General features: G+C 49.4%; 2 protein-coding genes across 3 annotated transcripts in view; one reads left to right on the forward strand and one right to left on the reverse strand.

Annotated features, from left to right (window-relative positions):
• Window positions 1-8,136, reverse strand: part of Rarg (retinoic acid receptor gamma) — a 31,330-nt gene extending 23,194 nt beyond the window's left edge. The window contains exons 1-2 of one of the 2 annotated variants that reach the window (XM_090326385.1): window positions 8,055-8,136; window positions 3,177-3,248 (exon numbers count right to left, since the gene is read on the reverse strand). The gene's annotated coding sequence lies outside the window, so the exon portion shown is untranslated. Of the gene's footprint in view, window positions 1-3,176; window positions 3,249-4,056; window positions 4,323-8,054 lie in introns of those variants that run through there. The other variant, XM_090326380.1, reaches the window with a different exon arrangement.
• Window positions 8,137-13,852: 5,716 nt separating this feature from the next.
• Window positions 13,853-17,484, forward strand: LOC150066906 (uncharacterized). Its single transcript, XM_090356264.1, has 2 exons — window positions 13,853-13,877; window positions 16,727-17,484. Exon 2 carries the CDS (start codon window positions 16,966-16,968, stop codon window positions 17,482-17,484), a length of 519 nt encoding a protein of 172 aa, XP_090212390.1. The 5' UTR covers window positions 13,853-13,877; window positions 16,727-16,965.
• Window positions 17,485-18,197: the final 713 nt, after the last annotated feature.

An 18,197-nucleotide genomic window follows, 5' to 3' on the forward strand; every position in this document is an offset into this window, starting at 1 on the left:
AGTACTTGCTCTTCATTTCTCCTCCTAATCATGTCTCCTACCATCTCTCACTTCCTAACCTCTGACACACTTCTTATCAAATTACGGATGCTGATCACGTCACACACACACACACACACACACATCCCCACCACACACACACCACACACGCACACACACACACACATACACACACACAGAGTATGACAACTATGTTGCCAGAAACTCTTCTTGTCCTTTTTGCTTCACTATTTCCTTTTCCTTTTTATCTCTGGGCTCTATCTGACTTTGAAAAACTCTACCTCCAGCCAGGAGTTTGGCTTAGTGATAGAGTACTTCCCTAACATGCATGAAGACCCGGGTTCAATTCCTCAGTACTATAAATATAAGGGAAAAAAGCCGGAAGTGGGACTGTAGCTCAAGTGGTAGAGCTCTATCCTTGAGAAAGCCCAAGGACAGTGCACAGGCTCTGAGTTCAAGCCCCAGGACTGGGGGGGTAGGGGGAGAAACAAACTCCATTCTTTCCTCTCCCAAATACAGCTTTCTCCCTGATATATACATATGGGTGTGGGTGTGGATAGGTAGGTCTCTGCACTGCTAGGTAGTAGTGGGGCTTGAACTTCGCCTGGGCACTGTCCCTTAGCTTTTTTTTTTTTTTTGTAGGTCATGGGACTTGAACTCTGGGCCTGGGTGCTGTCCCTGAGCACTTCAGCTAAAGGCTATCACCCTACCTCTTGAGCTACAGTACCACATCTGGTTTCCTAGTGGTTAATTGGAGATAAGAGTCTCACAGACTTTAGGGCCCAGGCTGGCTCTGAACCTCAATCCTCAGATCTCAGCCTCCTGAGTAGCTGGGATTGCAGGCATGAGCCACCACACTTGGCTCTGTTTTTCTGTTTTCTTCCCCTCAAAGCTGGTACTTCATCATCTGGGCCACAATTGCACTAGCAGTTGTTGTTGTTGTTGTTGTTTTTAAATTGCTAATTGGAGATAAGAGTCATGTTCCTGCCTTGTCTGGCTTTTAATTGTCATCCTTAGATCTCAGCTTTCTAAGTAGCTAGGATCACACAGGTATGAGCCATAAGCACCAGGCTCCCCCTGGGACTTTTTCATGTGAATCCAGGAAAGGGAGGAGAAAGCAGGGAGCCAAAGAAATGGGAATCCCAAAGGCTGGCAAATGATTGCTGTTCTAATGCTGTAACTGTCCTAGGAGCCCCAGAACCACCTACCTCTTGGACTAATAAGCTGGAGAGAAGTCTAGCCCAGTACCTCTATGAACCAGACTATAACAGACTAATAAGAAGGGAAAAGAAAGACCACGAGAGAATAAAATGCACAGAGCTCATAGAGTGGGTAGGCTGGGGCAGTGGACATTTCCACTACTAAGACTAATATCTCTTCAATCTTCTCTTCTTCTTCCCCCCCGTACCTGCATCTTTCCCTCATCCACCTAGGTCCTCAAGTCCCTGAAAGTACAATGACATTGTCATACACAGATTACAGGAACACAAATTCCAGCACTACCCACCCTTTACTCAGCCCCAATCCATGAAGCAGCCTTTGTCCCATCACCAGACCCTCCCCAAGTCTTTACTCCAGTGTCTTCTTGGGTTCCAAAGGCTGAGCTCCCAGTCCCAAGGCCTCTCTCCTTTTCCTTTCCCTATTCCAAGAGGTCCTCATCCCAAGTTAAGCCCAGGTGGAGCCAGGAGTCCGGGGCCCCAGAGGCCCCTGGGCCATAGCTCAACAGGCTGGGCCACATTCCAGGTAGATTAACCCTTCCAATGCCAAGGGTGAGACGCTAGTAGAATACCCTCCCCCCATTTTTCTCCAGACTCTGCTTACTAGACTAAGAAGGCTCTTTGGCATCTACCTCATTATAGATGAGAATAGACCTGGAGGGCCAACAGGAGGACTTCACCAAGAGATCCCATAGGGATGCTCAGTCTCCTGACCCTTACCAAGGAAGGAGACTACAAGTGAGCAAAGGACCTAATCCTGACCTTCCTCCCATACCACCCATAATGCATTGGAGAAAAAAACTGGAGGTCTAGAAGAAGAATAGAGATTCTTCTCTTTTGGAGTCATGGTCTCTCTCTGGCTTGGCTGGGAAAGGAAGGTAGGGTCTTCAATCCAGGGTAGAAAAGAGCAAGGAATGGAAAGTAGTGAAGAATAAAAGTCAATCCTAAGTGAAAGCCCCAGCTGCCTTGTTTCTTTGGGGAACCGGTGGAAGGCAGAGAGCATGTTTCTACTCCCAAAATGCCACCTTGGATTGTGAGGTCCAAGGGAACGGGCAACTGACTGATTTGGGGAAAGGGGCTCTTACAAAGCCGCTTCTCTTATAGCTGAGGTGGCGTTGAGGGGAGGGCATGGATGAAGGGGGCTCCCGGATGAAGGGGGCGTCTCCCTACTGCCCTGCCCGCTCCACAGCCTGAAACAAAGCTGCTCTTGTAGGCTGCTCTCCACCCGTTGCCCCCCTCCCTTCTGTATAAACACGACCACCTTTTTCCATGACCCCATCCCCAGCCTGGGCAGAGAACCCAGGTATCCTGGGCTCAAGCCTGGGCCCTCAGCCTGCTCCGCAGGAGGCAACAGTAGGCTTGGTTTCCTTGGCTCTCTGCCACCCTTGGGGGAGTCCAGACCCTTGAGTGTCCACCTCGAATCCCCAGGTGCCCTCCCTCTACCCCACTGGCCCCAGGGAGGGGCAGTGCCCAGGAGGCAGGCAGGCAATGCCAGTGGAATGTGTGTGGGCATCAGAGGGCATAAGCAGGGTGGGGCAGAGGGGGGAACTGGAGGTGCCTGTTAGGTGGCTTTCCGAGCCAGAGGTGGGGGTGTGCCAGGGGTGGGGGCGTGCCCTGTGTTGACTACCAGGCTCTAAGCCACTGTGTGTGTGTGTGTGTGTGTGTGTGTGTATGTGTGTGTGTGTGTGTGTGTGTGTGTGTCTGTTTGGGATATCTAACCTTCAGGTACCTTCAACCCACTCAACCACTCCAGTCTTTACTTTCCTCAAGAATATGAGACAGTGACTGTGGTCCTTAACCCCAACTCAGCGTTTGAGGAGTGACCAAAAAAACTAAGAGGCCCATCGTTGAGGTTAGGAGCCCTAAATGGGTTACAATTGTCTTGGTATCTTGCTCTTTATATTCCCTCTAAGGCTTCCCTGCCTGCCTAACTATAACCACTACCAAGGACAATCTTACCCTCTGGCCACCTGTGGAAATTGCCTCCTACATACTGGGTCCAGTCAGGCAGAGGGGGCCAGGCTGTAGCTTCTGGAGACAAAAAGGCACTATTAGTGGGATGGCAGGACTAGGACTCTGGAGTCCTGTCTCAGTCTTCATACTCTTGCTTTGCTCCTTTGAGTTTCCCTCTAGAATATTCCAGAGGAGCACCCCCCCCACACACACACACCCCTCTGGCTGAAGAGAACCAAGATTCATACCACAGATGGGACCATTGTCAGAGGGAATCCTGAACTGGAAAGTTCAAGGTGAATTTCCTAGACCCTGTCCTAGCCTAGTTACCATTCCTCCCAACTTTCCATCGGCCAGGTTCTCTTGCTAACCCCTTTCTTTGCCTTTGGCCAGGCTGTACCATTCCACTGTCCAAATAGAAATGGAAACCAGCGTGGACCTTTAGACCCACCCTTCAGAGCTCCCTGGGAGAAGAGGGGGACTGTCTCTCCCCTAGGAGGGGACCCCTGCCCCTCCTCACATCCCACCCCCCCACCACACACACACACACACACACGCGTGTGCACACACACACACACACACACACCCTCCCTGCACTTCAGTCTCTTCCCAAATGCTCTCCTCTACCACTGACTCAAAATCAAGGGCAAAGAGCCCGGCCCATCCCTAGCATGTCTAAAATCTTCCCATTCCTTTCCCAGATCAGGGCTGACCCCAAGTTCCAAGCAGGAAGCCCCCCCCTTCCGCTGGCCAGCGCCGTGGACTCGCTGACCAGCCCCCCCCCCGGCCCCGGGAAGGGAAGGACGGGGTGGGCTCCCCCGTAGGCGGGCGGAGGTCGCGGGCGCCCGCCGGCCCGTCCACCGCCCGGCTTCCCCGCCGCACTCACCTGGAGGAGGGCGGGGGAAGGGAGGCCGCGGAGCCGCGCGGTCCGGGCGTCGGGCGGGCGGGCGCTCCCCGGGATGGAGCGTCGGCCGGGCCGGGACTCGCGGTCCACGGGGGGCTCCGGGGAAGTGGAGGGGGGCACGGCTCTAGGCTGGGACTGTCCCGGGGCCTCTCGGAGCCCGCCCGCCCACGTGACCGCCCCAAAATATCCGACACATTTTCTCCCAAACCGCACACTGACTCTGCAGGCGGGGACACGGAAAATATTTTCTTTCTTTTTCTCCCTCCCTTACCCACCCCCCCACCTCCTCCCTCCCTCCCTGCCCGGCTCCCTCCTCCCCCTCCCGCCCTCGCTCCTCCCTCCCCCTGCCGCCTGCCCCTGCCCGGCTCCCTCCTCGGTGCCCTGGGGCTGAAGTCGGGGGGGGGGGGCGGGGGACGGAGGATGGGCGAGGATGGGGGGTGTTGGGCGGGGCGGCCTGGGACGCCTGGGTCTCTGCCCCTCCCATTTCCGTGGCTCCATCCCCCCCCACCCCACCCCGGGATGGCTGGGCAAGGCTGGCAGAGGAGGTCAGTGTCCTGAGGCCCCGTGATGCCAGCCAGCCCTCTCCCTCTCCCTCTCTCTCCCTCTCTCTGGCGCTTCCCCCATCCCCACCCCCTGCCATTTCTCGGGACTCTTGACTTGTGCGTCTCTGGGTTCTGCCCAGCCAGTTTCTGGGACCCCCCCCCTCCCCACGAGGGCTGTGTCCACGTCCTCCCATGGGTGGAGTGATGGGGCAGGAGTGTGCCAGAGCAGAGGCCGTTGTCCGCCCCCCTTTGGTGGCCTCCACCTGCAGGTCAAAGCCGCGTGTCCTTTCCCCTGGCCTCCCCAGGGCCTTTGGCCCCAGCATCAAACTGGTTTAACTGGTGGGAGTTGTGGGGGTGGGTTCTGCGGGCTGGGTCCTCAGACCTCCTTCTTCCTCTCACCCTCCCTGCCCGCACGCAGTGAGTTCCAGGAGGCAGATCGCCCCGGTGGGTCTGCCAGTCCCGTGCCCACCTTTAGGCTTGGCCTCGGAGGGGGAGAGGCTGGGGAGGAGGAGGGCCGAAAGGAACTGAAGCTGGGAGTGGGCGGAGCCCTGGGCTGGGTGTGAGGGAGAAAGCCCAGGCCAGGGTGTGTGCGTGTGTCTCTGCCCGAGCCAGCGGCCTGCCTAGCTACTCGGTAGATGCGCCACGAACGTTGTTGACACTGGATTACTGCGACCCCTAAATCAGGGTCTGCATCCGATCGGGACGTTTCATTCCCTGACTTCGACTTACCAATACAGACTCTCCACCCTAGGATGGGAACCTGGAAGTTTCACGCTGTTCTGCTAAGCACAGAGGCATTGTGAAGGCAAAGTGAAAGGTCTAAGGTCTGTGCCCACACCCGAAGCCCTCCAACAGCGACTGGTGTCAGGAGAGAGGAAGAGGAGAAGGAGAAGGGTTGGGCTAAGCTCTAGCGCAAAAGACCTTCCCAAGAAACCCTCCCTGGGTTGCTGGCACCTGGGAACTGGGCTCCTGAGTCACACATCACATTTTCCATACTGGAGTCACTCTGCTCTGGCCTTGCTGCCACCCTGGGAGCCAGGTGTCTGGCCTTTGGGGAAAGGTCTCTTTTGGTAGCCAGAGCCAGGTGAAAGGGAGAGGAAAGAAGAGGCATGCCGTCGCCCTCCCCCGAGACCAGAGATGTCAGCCAGGACGTAGACAAGCCCTCCCTTTCACTCCAGAAGCGAGAAGAGCTGGGAATAGGTACTCCAGGGTCCCGGTCCCCAGGTGGCCTGGCTGCTGTTGACTTTGCTGGTTACCCTGGGAGCAGCTCTAAGCAGTCTGGGAGAGGCGGGTGTTAGGGAGTGGGACCCTGGCATTCAGGCGAGGGTGGGATGGCTGGCCGCCTGTGTGGCAGGGATCCTGCCAAGAAACTGCAAAAGTTAACCCCTCCTGCCCCTGCCCCAGAGGTGGCAAGCGGAAGGAGGGAGGGGCCCAGCTGCGGTTTGGGAATGTGGCTCTAATCTCCCCTCCCCCTCTCAGCACATCTGTACTTGGTTTACAGTGAATGAGTCTCCTGTCCTCATGAACCAGGCTCCGGCACCACTCCCTCCCTGGCAGTCTGGGCATTCAGACACAGACCCATTCCCCACATGTGCCACTTTCTCTGCTGGGGATCAACTCTCAGCTCTTCCCTTCTCTTAGAAGGGCTGAGGAACTGAGTCCAGAAACTGAAAACTGGAGCTTTGAGAGTGCAGCTGGGGTAGCAGATAGGAACAGGAAAGCTAAAATAGGAGGTAAAATATTAGGGTCGCCTCCAAGGAGGGAGTCATCCAGAATTTCACTTGTCTCTGCCCTCCTGCTTTGTCTTTTAGTTCATCTGTATGTCTCAATCTTTGTTTCTCTTGGGCATGTGTGCATCAATCCCTCCCTCCTAGTAACTGTAACTCCTCCCTTCTGGTGGGCCTCCTCCTCAGCCAACTGACAGCAGCCAAGGGGGGGGTACCCGGCCAAATTTGGCCTTAGGCCAGCCGTCTACTCTTTTGTCACATACTCCCTGCCACTCTTCCCCAGGACCCAGAGACTGAGCTGTATATGAGCTACAACAAACTGGGGAGCAGGGAAGAAGGACTCAGGTTCTTCCTTCCCCTCACACCCATCTTGCAACAGCTCTAGATCTTGGCCCAGGGATTCTAGAAAGAAGCTTGGGAAGAGAACTTTCCACTTTGTAAACTGGTGAGAGGACTCACCTCGCTTCAACCCCTCAATCCTCTTTCCACTGGTGGGGGGGAGCATGTCTATTTCCAGGCTTTGCTGTTTGTGGCTATTACATACTCTCACCTTGGCAACTTGGGGGGGGGGAAGTGGCATCTTTTGGGGATCCTTCAACCATGCTTCCTTTGCTTCTTGATAACAGAACAAAGAGCAAACAGAGGGAGAGATGGATTCTCATCATGCAGACATCCGTTCCACTTGCCATTCCCCTATCCTTGATTTTCACCTGATTGCTTCTTTTGGAGGGGAAGGGGTTTGTTTTTGGTCCCCTTTACCAGGACACTGAATAGGTCATTTTGCCCAATCTGGTCCTGTGGGAATGTCTCCTGCATGCTCAGAGGTGGCTGGCAGATGTCTGTGGGGGCTAAGGGGCGCTATGTTACAATCCCCAAGGACATCATTAAGGCACAGAAGCGCTGCTGGGGCTTGGAGACAGGGCTCCCAGGGAGAGTGCAATGAAAACATGTTTTGTGCAACACGTGGGCTTCACTTTGTTCCTCCTCCCTTTGCTGCCTTCTGGTACCCTGTGTGCCTTGTGCCAAGGCTTGTGCCAGTCCTGCCCTAGGTGTTTGACCAGTTTTATACTTTGTACCATGTCATTTCTGCCTGCCAACTTGTTTGTGTGTGGAAGGTCCTTACCAGCCCCAGAATTGCCTGCCCAGGTTCTCATGTAGGATTAGGCCCTGGTTTTGAAACTGGATTTTAGGACTAACCTATTCAGCTTTAAGAATTTCTTTTCGGAACATATACCATTCACCAATTCGGCAAATTTGTATTAACTATCCGTTATGTGCCCAGGATTGTGCTAAGCCCTGGGAATACCCTAGGTGTGGTTCTTGCCTTTGCAATCTTCCAGTTTGATGGAAGAGTTAGGTGTGAACCAACAGTCCACAAAACGGTAATGAGATTAGACAGTATTGCTGGCTGGGTGCCTCCCACCCGTAAACCTGGCTATTCAAGAGGCTGAGATCTGAGGATGGCAGTTCAAAGCCAGACCTGGCAGGTAAATCTGTGAGACTCTTATCTCTATAGGCATAGAGCTGGAAGTAGACAAGTGGCTCAAGTGGTAGAGTACTAGCCTTCAGCACAAAAGCTTAGGGAAAAAGCCCAAGCCCTGAGTTCAAGACCCAATACTAAACACACACACACACACACACACACACACACACACACACACACACCACAGGGGTAAAACAAAACTATAAAAGAGGAATGGTAAATACCTACCTCTTCACAGTCAAAGCAAGACCTTTTACACCTGGAGATTCTGTCTCGGCATGATTCCATTCATTCCTTCATCTCCTCCAGAGAGGGGGAAAGAGACACAAAGGGAGAAAAGGAATTAACAGGCTTAGGCCTGAGATTATCCTGGGGGGGTGGGAAAATCAAGGCCCTAAATTGGCAAATCCTGCAGGGTGAAGATTCCTGCTGCCAGGCTGGAGCCTCAGCCAGGCAGAATGCCTTTTTGTCTCTCTGCTCCCTCCTGGCTCCTGCTGATCCAGCCCTGACCTGTCCTACCCCCTGCAGCTAGCATGTCTGCCTCCACAGTTGCTACAGTGTATGAGGTGAGCTCTCCAGGTGCCTGCCAGCCAGTGTGTGGGCGGTGCAGCTGTCTGTTTTGCACAGAACCTTCATGGAAGGTTTCAGAAAGTTCTCTCTCCTTCCATCTTCTGGGAAGCCTCCTGTTCCTTCTGTCCAGGGAATAAAGTTCCAAGGGTTTTCCTTCCCTTCTTTTCTTTGCTGTTGTCTTCCTTTAAAAAAAAAATGTTTTATGTGGTGCTTAAAAAAGGAACTCAGGCTCCTATGCATGCTAGGCAAGCACTCTACCACTGAGATTCTTCCTTCCATAAGACCAGGGAATGGAGAAGGGAATGGACCTCCTGCGACACTGCCTCCTCTGGTGCTGGCAAAGAGGTCATGGGACCAATGGGGTTAAGTTCTAGACATGCAATGACCCACTTTCCTCCCTGTGCCCACATCCCCTGGGGCCAGGGTGTTGGGTGAGGCCAGCCTGGCACCCCACACCTGGGACTTCCCCTAAATGGAAACTCCCAGGACCCAGGCATCCTGCCTGCCCTGACAACTCACATCACCTGCTTGGGTTCCGCTCATCTTCTGACAGATCTCCCTGTCTGCCACACTTCTGCCAAACTACATCTCTGTGCCAGCTTAAGAGGCCCCAAGAACATGGACCTACCCCAAAGGGCCCCCTTTGATGTCTGGCTGCTTCATCTGATGGAATCTTTTGAAGAAAAGATGTTGGGGCTAAGGGAAAGAGTTTGGGGAGGGGAGTTAATCTTTTTTTTTTTCTTTTTGCCAGTCCTGGAGTTTGAACTCAGGGCCTGGGCACTGTCCTGGAGCTTCTTTTGATCAAGGCTAACACTCTATCACTTGAGCCACAGTGCCACTTCCACCTTTTCTGCTTATGTTTTACTGAGGAATCGAATCTAGGGTTTCATGTGTGCTAGGCAAGCACTCTACCACCAAAACACATTCCCAGCTTGGAAGCTAATCTTTGTTGAACATGTTCTTTGCTCCAGGAGTTTAATAGTAGGCATGTGCATTATGTTATTTAATGTGCGAGAAGGACAACCCAGAGAGCTATCTAGCAGTTATCATCCTCATTTCGTACAAAAGGTAGCTAAGAACCAGAGAGATTGAGCCACGTGCCCCAAACTGCACAGCTAGGAAGTGGTAGAGCTAAGATTCAAACCCTGGCCTTGGGTGACCCTGAGACTTCCTAATCATAACAAGCTCCCTATCCTTTCCCTATAGCTGTCCACACAGGTCTCTGTGGGTTCCAGACTTGGGAAATTTAGTTTAATCCAACTCAGCATTGATTGACCATCTGGTACATCCATGCAGGGACCAGAAAAAAAGAGAAGGCTGCTGTCCTCAAGGTTTGTGAGGAAGAAGAACATAGGAACTATGAGGGAAGAGTGGAAGTTCAGCATGACTGGAACAGGTGGCATAAAGCACCAAAAATGCATATTTGGGGTACTGGTAATATGGTTTAGTGGTAGAGTGCTTGCCTAACAGGCATGAAGCCCTAGAATCGATTCCTCAGTACAACATAAACAGAAAAGGCTGGAAGTGGCACTGTGGCTCAAGTGGTAGAGTGCTAGCCTTGAGCAAAAGAAGCTCAGGGACAGTGCCCAGGCCTTGAGTTCAAGCCCAAGGACTGGCAAAAACAAAATATATATGTATAAGCTGGGCACAGTGGCTCATGCCTGTAATCCTAGTTACTCAGGAGGCTGAGATATGAGAATTGTGGTTCAGAGCCAGCCTGGGCACTAAAGAATGTGAGACTCTTATCTCCAATTAACCACTAGAAAAATGGGAAGTGGGGTTGTGGTTCAAGGGGTAGGGCAGTAGCCGTGAGCTGAAGAGCTCAGGGACAGTGCCTGGGCCCAGAATTCAAGCACCATGATCCACCAAAAAATAAATAAAAATAAATGAATAAACATATACATATATATGTATATGTATATGTGTGTATGTATACTTTTTAGTGTTTTCCTAAGATTTTTAAAATTGTTGCTTAGTGGTAGAGTGCTTGCCTAGCTTGCACAAAGACCTGGATTAGATTACTCAGTACTACATACACTGAAAAAGCCTGAAGTGGCACTGTGGCTCAAGTGGTAGAGCGCTAGCCTTGAGAAAGCCCAAGGACAGTGTTCAGGGTCTAAGATCAAGCTCTGGGACTGCCAATTAAAAGAAAAAAAAAGGGTAATGTACAGAGGAGTTACAGCTATGTAAGTCAGATAATGAGTACATTTCTCTTTTAGACATTGTCACCCCTTTCTTTGATCTCTCCCAGTTTTTTGCTCCTGTCCTTCCTGACAATAAAACTATATTACAGAAGAAACCAAAAGAACCGTTACACACACACACACACACACACACATGCAGGCATGCACCAGAGGTACTAGCTGGGTGCTGGTAGCTCATGCCTGCCATCCTAGCTACTTAAGAGACTAAGACGGGACAGGAGGTTCACAGTTCAAAGATAGCTGGGGATTTAAACTTGAGACTCTTATATCCAATTAACAACCAAAAAATCCAGAGTGAAATGTGGCTCAAGTAATAACATGCAAGCCATGAGCAAAAATGCTCTGGGACAGAGATCAGCCCCTGAGTTCAAGTCCCAATACCAGCACCTAGAGAGATGGGAGAGAGAGAGAAAGAAAGGGGTTGGGGAAGAAAGAGACAGATTTCCTTTTTCTGTATTGAGTAGAGAAATATACTATGAATCATATTAGAATAAACCGAAATGGACACTTGTTTAACTGTAGTAATAGTCAAGAAATGAAAAATTTGAAGAAATAGAGGGAATTATTCTGATTAAAGTGCAGTATATGAATAAAGCTGGACACTAGTGGTTCATACCTGTAATCCTAGCTACTTAGGAGACTGAAATCTGAGGATCTTAGTTTGAAGCTAGCTGGAATAAGAAAGTCTGTGACACTCTTACTTCCAGATAACCACCAAAAAAGCCAGAAGTGATGCGGTTGCTCAAGTGGTAAAGCTCAGCAAAGCCGGGCACTGGTGGCTCACCCCTGTAATCCTCAGATCTCAGTTCAAAGCCAGCCCTGGCACTGAAGTCCCAAAGACTCTTATCTCCAATATTAACCATCAGAAAACTGGAAGTGGCACTGTGGCTGAAGTGATCAAGTCCTAGCCTTGAGCTGAGGAGCTCAGACAGGGACAACACCCAGGCCCAGAGTTCAAGCCCCATGGCTGACAAAAAAAAAAAAAAAGGCCAGCAATAGCATCTAGGCCCTGAGTTCAAGCCCAGGACTGGCAAAAAAATTAAATTTAAAAATAATAAATAGGGCCCGGAGTTTGGCCTAGTGGTAGAGTGCTTGCCTAGCATGCACAAAGACTCAGGTTCAATTCCTCAGTACCACATACATAGAAAAAAGCCAGAAGTGGTGCTGAGGCTCAGGTGGTAGAGTTCTAGCCTTAGGAAAGTCCAAGAACTGCTCAGGCCCTGAGCTCAAGCCCAGGACTGGCCAAAAATAATAAAAATTTTAAAAAATAGGGGCCGGGAGTTTGGCCTAGTGGTAGAGTGCTTGCCTAGCATGCACAAAGACCGGGTTCAATTCTTCGGTACCACATGCATAGAAAAAAAAAACCAGAAGTGGTGCTGTGGCTTAAGTGGTAGAGTTATAGCCTTGAGAAAGTCCAAGGACAGTGCTCAGGCCCTGAACTCAAGCCCAGGACTGGTCAAAATAATAATAATAATAATACTAATAATAGCCGGACACCAGTGGCTCACACCTGTAATCCTAGCTACTCAGGAGGCTGAGATCTGAAGATGTCAGTTCAAAGCCAGTCCAAGCACAAAAGACCAGGAGACTCTTATCTCCAATTAACCACCAGAAAACTGAAGTGGCAGACTGCTAGCCTTGAGATGAAAGGCTCAGGGACAATGCACAGACCCAGAATTCAAGCCCCACAACTGACAAAATAATAATAATAATAATAAAGTACATATGTATATATGAAGTATGCATGTTCATAATGCCATGGTGAAACTTCACACACACACGCACACACACACACACACACACACATGTAATTTAACTATTGCTAAGGTATTGTACAGAGGTGGGAGAGTCACCACTTCATGTCAGATAATGAGTACATTTCTTTTTTGGACAGTATCACCCCTTCCTTTGCTTTCTTCCAGTTTTCCCCTCCTGTCCCTGTTCACAAATTACATAGGGTGTATTTCCCACATAGTGTATATTAAATACCATGATGCATTTGCACAATTAAATTTTTTTTAAAGCAGGGTTGGAAATGTGACTTAGTAGTAGAGTGCTTGCCCAGCATGCATGGAGCCCTGGGTTCCATTACTCAGTACCACATAAGAAGAAAAAGCTAGAAGTGGTGCTGTGGCTCAAGTGGTAGAGTGCTAGAGTGCTAGCCTTGAGTAAAAAGACCAGAGGCAGTGCTGAGGCCCTGAGTTCAAGCCCCATTACTGGCAAAAATAAATAATTAAATAAAGCCTGGCTCCCATCTTCAATCCCAGACAGTCAGGCAGCTGAGCCTGGTCAGGAAAACCCATGAGTCTCTCATCTCCAATTAACCACCAAAAATCTGGAAGTGAAGCTGTAACTCAAGTAGAGTATCAGCCTTGAGGAAGAAAGCTAAATCATGAGTTCAAGTCCCAGTACCTGCACCCCCCAAAAAAAGCCAAGAATAATAATTTATGATTATAATGATTCAAATGGTAAAGTGTCATTCTTGTACCAAAAAGTCAAAGCAAGAGTGAGAGGCCTTTAATTCAAGCTCCACTGCGAGGGGAAAAAAATAATAGTAACAGGAGAGTAAAATCTGCTCTATTGTTGAGACTATCAGCAGGAAGGAGAAGAATGAATGAAGGTGAATACAGTTAAAGAACTTTATATTCAGATATGAAAATAATGAAATCAGCTAAATTGTTTTAAGAAGGGGTAGAGGGAAGATAAAAGAGCCTGATAGAAGGGTGAGTTGATAAGGGGTGAGATTGATGGGTACAATGTATGCATGTATGGAAATGTCACAATGCGAGGGGGGAAAACTGCTTTTAAGAAGTGAAGGATTTCCTGTACTCCAGAAGTTTCCCACTGTTCCTTCCATCCTTCTCACCATCGTCCTGGTTTTTGTAATAATTGAAAAACAAGATATAGGGCCGGGAGTTTGGCCTAGTAGTAGAGTGCTTGCCTAGTGTGCACAAAGACCTGGGTTTGATTCCTTGATACCACATACATAGAAAAAAGCTGGACATGGTGTTGAGGCTCAAGTGATAGAGCTCTGGTTTTGAGAAAGTCCAAGGGCAGTGCTCAGGGCCTGAGCTCAAGCCTAGGACTAGCCAAAAAAGGAAAGAAAGAAAGAAAGAAAGAAAGAAAGAAAGAAAGAAAGAAAGAAAGAAAGAAAGAAAGAAAGAAAAAAGATATAGTTCTAGCACCTATTTATGAATCCTTAACTCCATTTTGCCATGCATTATGGACTGGTATGCATTGAGTCCACTGGTATATGGACTCAAACTGAAGATCATGTGCTCTTGCTCAGCTTGCTTATGTCTGGTATTCTTTCACTTGAGCCTTACCCACAAACTGAGCTGTTTGCTAGTTAATTGAAGGTACGAGTCTCCTTGACTTTTCTACCTGGGCTGGTTTAGAAACTTGATCCTCAAATCTCAGCTTTCTGAGTATCACTGTATGAGTTCATTAGCACCTAGCTCTTTTTTGTTTCATTTATTTATTTATTTTTGCCAATTCCAGTGCTTGAACTCAGGGCCTGAGCTCTGTCCTTAGGCTTTCTCAAGGCTAGAACTCTACCACTTGAGCTACAGCACCATTTCCAGCTTTCTCTATGTATGTGATACCAAAGAATTGAACCTGGGTCTTTGTGCATGCACTCTACCACTAGGCCAAACTCCTGACCCCCTATTTATTTATTTATTTTGTGCCAGTACTGGGGCTTGAATTCAGGGCCTGGTACTGTCCCTTAGCTTTTTTTGCTCATTGTTGATGACTTACCACTTGATTCACACTTCTACTTCCAGCTTTTTAGTGGTTAATTAGAGATCAGAATCTCATGAACTCTCCTATCTAGGCTGGCTTCTAACCAAGATCTTCAGCTATATCAGCCTCTGGTATAGCTAGCATTAGAGGTGAGAGCCACTGGTACCCACTTGATTTTGATGATCCTTGTGTTTTTATTTTGAGATAAGATTGTACGTTGTTGGGGCCGGGAGTTTGGCCTAGTGGTTAAAGTGCTTGCCTAGCATGCATGAAGACCTGGGTTCGATTCCTTGGTACCACATATATAGAAAAGCCGGAAGTGGTGCTGAGGCTCAAGTGGTAGAGCTCTAACCTTGAGAAAGGCCAAGGATAGTGCCCAGGCCCTGAGCTCAAGCCCAGGACTGGCAAAAAAAAAAAAAAAAGATTGTACGTTGTCGCTCAGGAATTTGAGATCCTCCTGCTGCTGCTTCCCAAGTACTGGGACTACCACCAGCTTCCGCATCCATGCCAGGATTAATAGCATGCACCCTGGCTCAATTTTGCCTGTTTTGAAGTTTACATAAATAGAAGACTATACTTTCAGGGATCATTTCTATAGCATGTGAAGTTTACATAAATAGACTGATACTGTGACTCCATTGTGTTCTACTTCTCTTTCCAAACTTCTGGTGTGTAATATATATATACATATATTCATCAAAGTCATTACACAGAACTATATTTTTATTGTTGCATTATATCCATTTTTCCTGGAACATACTACAATGTATTGATTTACTCTACTGTTAGAATTCTAAATTGTTTAAGTTCCAGCTCTCATAAACAAGGAGGTGAACTCTGGTGTATCTCAGTGGGAAAGTGCTTGCCTAGTATGCACAAGACCATGAGTTTGATTCTCAGCATCTCTCTCTCCCGCTCTGTCTCTCTTTCTCTCTCTCATACACGCCCCCCCACATACACACTTGAGCCATAACTCCACTTCTAGCATTGTGCTGCTTGATTGGAAATAAAAGAATTTCCTTCTTGAGCTGGCTTCTAAGATACCTCACCTCTTGAGTAGCTAGGATTACAAGCATGAGCCACCAATACCCAGCCACACAGAATTTTTGTGGTATATAGAATTAAGAACCAAACTGTATATTCATGTTCAATTTGATCAGATAATGCCAAATTGTACTAATCATATAGGTAGCAGAACATTGTTACCGGAAGGCCCTCTTAATTCCTCGTATGAGAGTCAAAACATTTTCAGTTTTATTTGGAATGAGATGCAAGTTCCTATCTTAGTTCACAAAGTCCTATGTGATGGAAATCCTACCTTACACTTTGGACTGTGTTATTGTGAATATCCCTCTTCTCCTGACATTCTTTGGAACATTCTTTCATATTTTCATAGCTTGCTCTCTCATTTCCTTAAAAGACTCTTCCCTGACTACTAAGTTTGAGATTATGTTTCAACATTCCTTATCCTTTTCTTCCTTTCTTCCCTTCTTTTTTGCTGTCCTTCCCTAACTCTCTTCCCATCTCTTCTTCCTTTCCCTTCTTTTCTTTCTCCTTTCCTTTCCTTTCTCTCCCCTCCCCTTCCCTTCCTTTCCCTTCCCTTTCCTGCCTTCTTCTATAGGATGCTAGGGATCAAACCTAGGGCCGTCTTGTTCTTTTTCAGTTTTATTTTTCTCCATAACCTAGTCATTCAGGCTCTATTCCACCTTAAGCAACTCTCTCTCCTCTTCTGGGGCTTGACTGGCCCCAAATTTCTTAAGAGTTATCCTACCTAACTGTTGGACTATCTAGCTGTCCCTCTGAATGATTCACTTCTGACTCACTTTTTCTCACATCACCTTGTTATAAGGAGGATAGCCATTCTTAGGCTCTGATATAAGCTAATTTGTTTACCTGTTTGGTTTTTGTTCTCCGCCCTGCCCCACCCCTCACTTTTATGAGAGCCCTATAAGAGAAGCGACTAGGCTGTCTTCTTCACTACTATGACCAGTAACTGACCATAATAGACCTGCAAATAATAGTTGTGCAGGCCAGTTGTCAGTTTCCCAGAGACATCCAGGCACCCCAACACCCACACCTGGGACTTGTGCTCTCTGGAAACTCCCAGTACTCAGGCAATTTAGCTCTCCTGCCAGCTCCCAACTACATCTCTGACTCAGCTCTCAGACTATTCTTGCTGCAGCTCCCTGAGCCCCTTCTACAAGCTATTTGAGGACCTAAAGTCCTAACTCTGTCTGCCAGGGTGGGAGAAACTTAGAAAGGTCTTAGGGACCCCAGTCATAAGAAATGCCTTGTGACTGAATAAAAGGAAAGACAACAGAGATGATGGTACCTGGCCAGGTGGAGAACCCAGAAAAGACTAGCAACATGAAAACGCCCGAGTTGAGGAGTGTGGTGTTCTACTCTGGTGCAGATGGAGGGTGGCAGTGGGGAGGAGGGTGGTAGGAGCCTGTCATCAGACTGGAAGGGGAGGGCTGGCTGAGCTCCCTGCAGGATCAACAAGGCTCAGCACGTCTTGGGTTTAATCCTGTCCCCACAGTCCACCCCTCCTCCTACCCTTCACTGTACCCTGCTCTCTCTTCTCCTCCTCCCACCCCCAGCCTGCCTGTTCCTGTAGTCCAATGGACTTCTCTCTGGGCCTCCGCCTGGGGCCTCAGCACAAGAAGACTAGTCACCAAGAGTCCGCTGTACCCTCAGGGCAAGGACCACAGACCTCTTCTCCTTGCCTGCCCTATCCTCCCTCCTCGGCCTGCCTCTGCCCCTGCCCTGGCTGCCCTCCTCCCTCATGCTCCTGCACTGCCTGTCCCACTTCCACAGCTCCCTGTCCATCTTGTCCCAGCCTTCCTGGCCCACCGTGTACCTGTTCTTGCCCTCCCTGCCCTGCCTGTCCTCCTTTGACTTGTCCCCACACCACTTGTGTCCCATGCTCTCATCCACCCCTGACCTACTGCCACCCTTCTCCTTGCCCTATTTACCCTTGTTCCAAGGGCCAAGCTGCCTGTAGAAGCTCCCACTTGAGCTGCTGTGACAACTGCAGTTGCAGCCGAGGGTCGGCTTGGAGACCTCCAGCCCCCCTGGGCTGCTGCAGCTTCTGCTCTCGAGGCCAGCGAGCTTCTCGGGGGCGCTGTCTGATAGTCTAGGCAGGCGGCTGCCCTAATCTTCATCCCCTGGAACACTGTGGAGATGCTTCTCCAGGCAATAGCTCTGAGTGAGCAGGGAGGGAATTAACTGGACCTCCACCCCAGCAGGGTGAGGTAGCAGGCTTCACAGAGCCCCTCCTCAATCCTGGGACAGAGGAGGGAGTAACTACTTTGAAGTTACTTTCTGGGGATACTCCACTGAATCTCCTGAATAGGAAAATGTTTCCAGAGCCTCCTCTGCAGCTTCTAAGGGTGAGTACATTGGCCATTTCTCCAGCCGAGACCCTTCTTTATGTTTCCTGTGAAGAGTTTTCTTCTAGAGAAGGTGGAAGAATGTCCAGAGGCTGATCCTGTGATTCATTCCTGGCAGTCTCTTAAGCCCTTACTTCAAAAGAGGTGGCAGAGAAGAAGGCTTCTAGTTCCTGCCTCTCCTGAAATACATTGGCCCTCCTCTGAGGTTCTTCTGCTCCTAACCAGAACCCCTCAGCCTGGATGCTTCATCTTTCAAGTCTCTGAAAGCTCTATCAGCCTCATGACCTCAATCTTACCGCAGTAATCCTGCCTATGATGGCCATAGTCAGCTGGCCTGAGGAGGAAGGATTCTGGGGACCTTCTACTCAGGCTCCTCTCGACCTCATTCACACGTAGCTCCTAGGGAGGGGCTAGGAGACCAGAGAAGTCATCAAGAGATCTGGAAGGTACTTACCTGGAAC

This window comes from Megascapheus bottae, chromosome 2 (assembly GCF_031878675.1).
Source record: "Megascapheus bottae isolate mThoBot1 chromosome 2, mThoBot2.hap1, whole genome shotgun sequence".
NCBI lineage: Eukaryota > Metazoa > Chordata > Mammalia > Rodentia > Geomyidae > Megascapheus > Megascapheus bottae.

Coding starts and splice junctions, on each gene's coding strand:
- LOC150066906 (XM_090356264.1), top strand. CDS start 16,966: ATGGACTTCTCTCTGGGCCTCCGCCTGGGGCCTCAGCACAAGAAGACT.